Source organism: Diprion similis, chromosome 5 (genome assembly GCF_021155765.1).
Source record: "Diprion similis isolate iyDipSimi1 chromosome 5, iyDipSimi1.1, whole genome shotgun sequence".
NCBI classification, from domain to species: Eukaryota; Metazoa; Arthropoda; class Insecta; order Hymenoptera; family Diprionidae; genus Diprion; species Diprion similis.
The window spans coordinates 3,791,912-3,793,983 of record NC_060109.1 but is presented as its reverse complement, the minus strand read 5'-3'; the positions used below and the strand labels follow the sequence as shown (position 1 = coordinate 3,793,983).

The window sequence follows — 2,072 nt, the reverse complement described above, 5'->3', positions numbered from 1 at the left end:
GTAAGAGAGATATTGATGGTAATACCAGATATAAGGCCAGATTGGTCGCGAAAGGTTTTACACAAGTCAAAGATGTTGATTTTAAAGAAAATTTGCTCCCGTAGTTACATAGATAGATAGATATACGACACTTCGAACTTCATTTGCGATGGCAGCACGTGATGATCTCGACGTGTATCACTTTGACATCGAGTCAGCCTTCCTGCATGGGGAATTAGAGGAGCACATCTTTATGATTCAGCTAGAAGGCTAAGTAAAGCTGGAAGAGAACGGGTTGGATTGGAACAAAGAGGTATATGAACAAATAAGAAAGCTAAAGCGGGGCAAAGCCGCGGGCAGCGATAATATAAAAAACGAAGCTTGGATATACGGCGGGCCGAATATGGTAGGAAATTTGAAGAAGATTATCCAAAAAGTATGGAATGGAGAAGGATACCCAAGCCAATGAAGGGAAGGGATAATAATCCCTATATTCAAGAGAGGAGATAAAGAAGATGCCCGAAATTACAGAGGAATTACGCTGACGTCAACAGCATATAAAATATATGCAGGCATACTGAACAAACAACTAGTGGAAGAGCTAGAAGACAAAAAACTACTCTCGGACACGCAAGCAGGATTTCGGAAAGGAAGAGGGGTGATGGATAATATTTACGTACTAAAACATATCATAGGAAACAGACTGAAGGAGAAAGCAGGAAAAATTGCAATGGCATTTCTAGACTTGAAAGCTACATTTGACTATCTAGACAGAAATATATTGTGGACAGCGATGAAAAAAGACAGGTATCAGAGGAAATGATAAAGAGAATAAAAGAGATATACAAAGAGACAAAGTGCAGAGTGAGAGGGGAAGACGGGGTTTCAGAAGAATTCTGGGTGGAGAAAGGGGTGAGACAGGGGTGCCCGATAAGCCAGCTGAGACATTTACATCGCAGACCTGGAAGAGGTGCTAAAGAAAGGACAGGATGGAGGCGTGGTTATCGAAAAATAAAAAATATGGTCACTAGGATATGCCGATGATATTGTACTATTAGCAGAGAGTGAAGAGGAACTGAAAGCAATGATCGAAAGAGCCAGGAGATACTTTGAAAGAAAAAAGCTTGAGGTGAGCGGCGAGAAGACGAAGATAATGGTAGCGAGAAAGAACGGAGGAAAGAGGAAAGAGAAGAAATGGAAATGGGGGGACAAGGAAATAGAAGAGGCCAAGGAAATGAAATACCTAGGCTACAACATCACGAACAATAATACAGAAGAGGCACCCTTAAGAGAAAGAGTAAGGAAAGCAAAGATAGCCATGGCAAGCCTGTGGGGAATAGGAGAAAGACAGTTCAGAGGAGATATCAGATGGAGAATTAAACTCTTCGACGCAAGAATCAAGCGAATCCTGATGTTCGGGGCAGAAATCTGGGGCTGGAAAGAGTGTGAGGAAATCGAGAAAGTACAAGAAAAATATATAAGGTGGATATTAGGAGCGGAAAGGACGACACCGGGTTACGTAATTAGAGATGAATTGAAGAGACATAAAATCAGGGTGGCAGCGGGTAAGAGAGCTATACGATACGAAGAAAAGATAAAAAAGATAGAAGACAGACCCGTGCTAAAGGCATGCCGAGAGGAACGTCGGAAAGAGGAAGCGAAGGGGAGGTACACAAGGGACGGCAAAGAGAGACAACAATACCTTTGGAGATGCGGAATAGGAGATTAGAAGCGGAACGACTACTAGAAAACGATGGAAGCCTAGAAGAAAATGCAATAAATAGAGACAAAGAGGTATAGACACAAGAAAGGATGGATAAGATAATGAGCTCGCGAACCGCAGAAAGGTATCGACGTATCAGAAGTGTCGGCATCCCAAGATACCTGACAGGAAAAAGGGGGAGGAGAGGGGATGCAGTAACAATAGTAGCAAGATTAAGATGTGAAAACGAGGATAATGCAAATAAATATTGGCTGCCAGAAAGAAAAGGACTCTGCAGACTATGCGAAGCAGAAAAAGAAACATTGGAGCATCTCGCAGGAAGATGCAGAGACATGGAAGGACAACCAAGAAAGATTGAAGATATAATCAG

At 42.2% G+C, this 2,072-nt stretch overlaps 1 protein-coding gene across 1 annotated transcript; it reads left to right on the top strand.

The window, feature by feature from the left end:
• Positions 1 to 798: 798 nt before the first annotated feature.
• Positions 799 to 1,779, top strand: LOC124406211. Its single transcript, XM_046881568.1, has 3 exons — positions 799 to 949; positions 1,011 to 1,544; positions 1,607 to 1,779. The coding sequence occupies exons 1-3, from the start codon at positions 799 to 801 to the stop codon at positions 1,777 to 1,779; spliced, it is 858 nt and encodes a 285-aa protein (XP_046737524.1).
• The last annotated feature ends 293 nt before the right edge of the window (positions 1,780 to 2,072 follow it).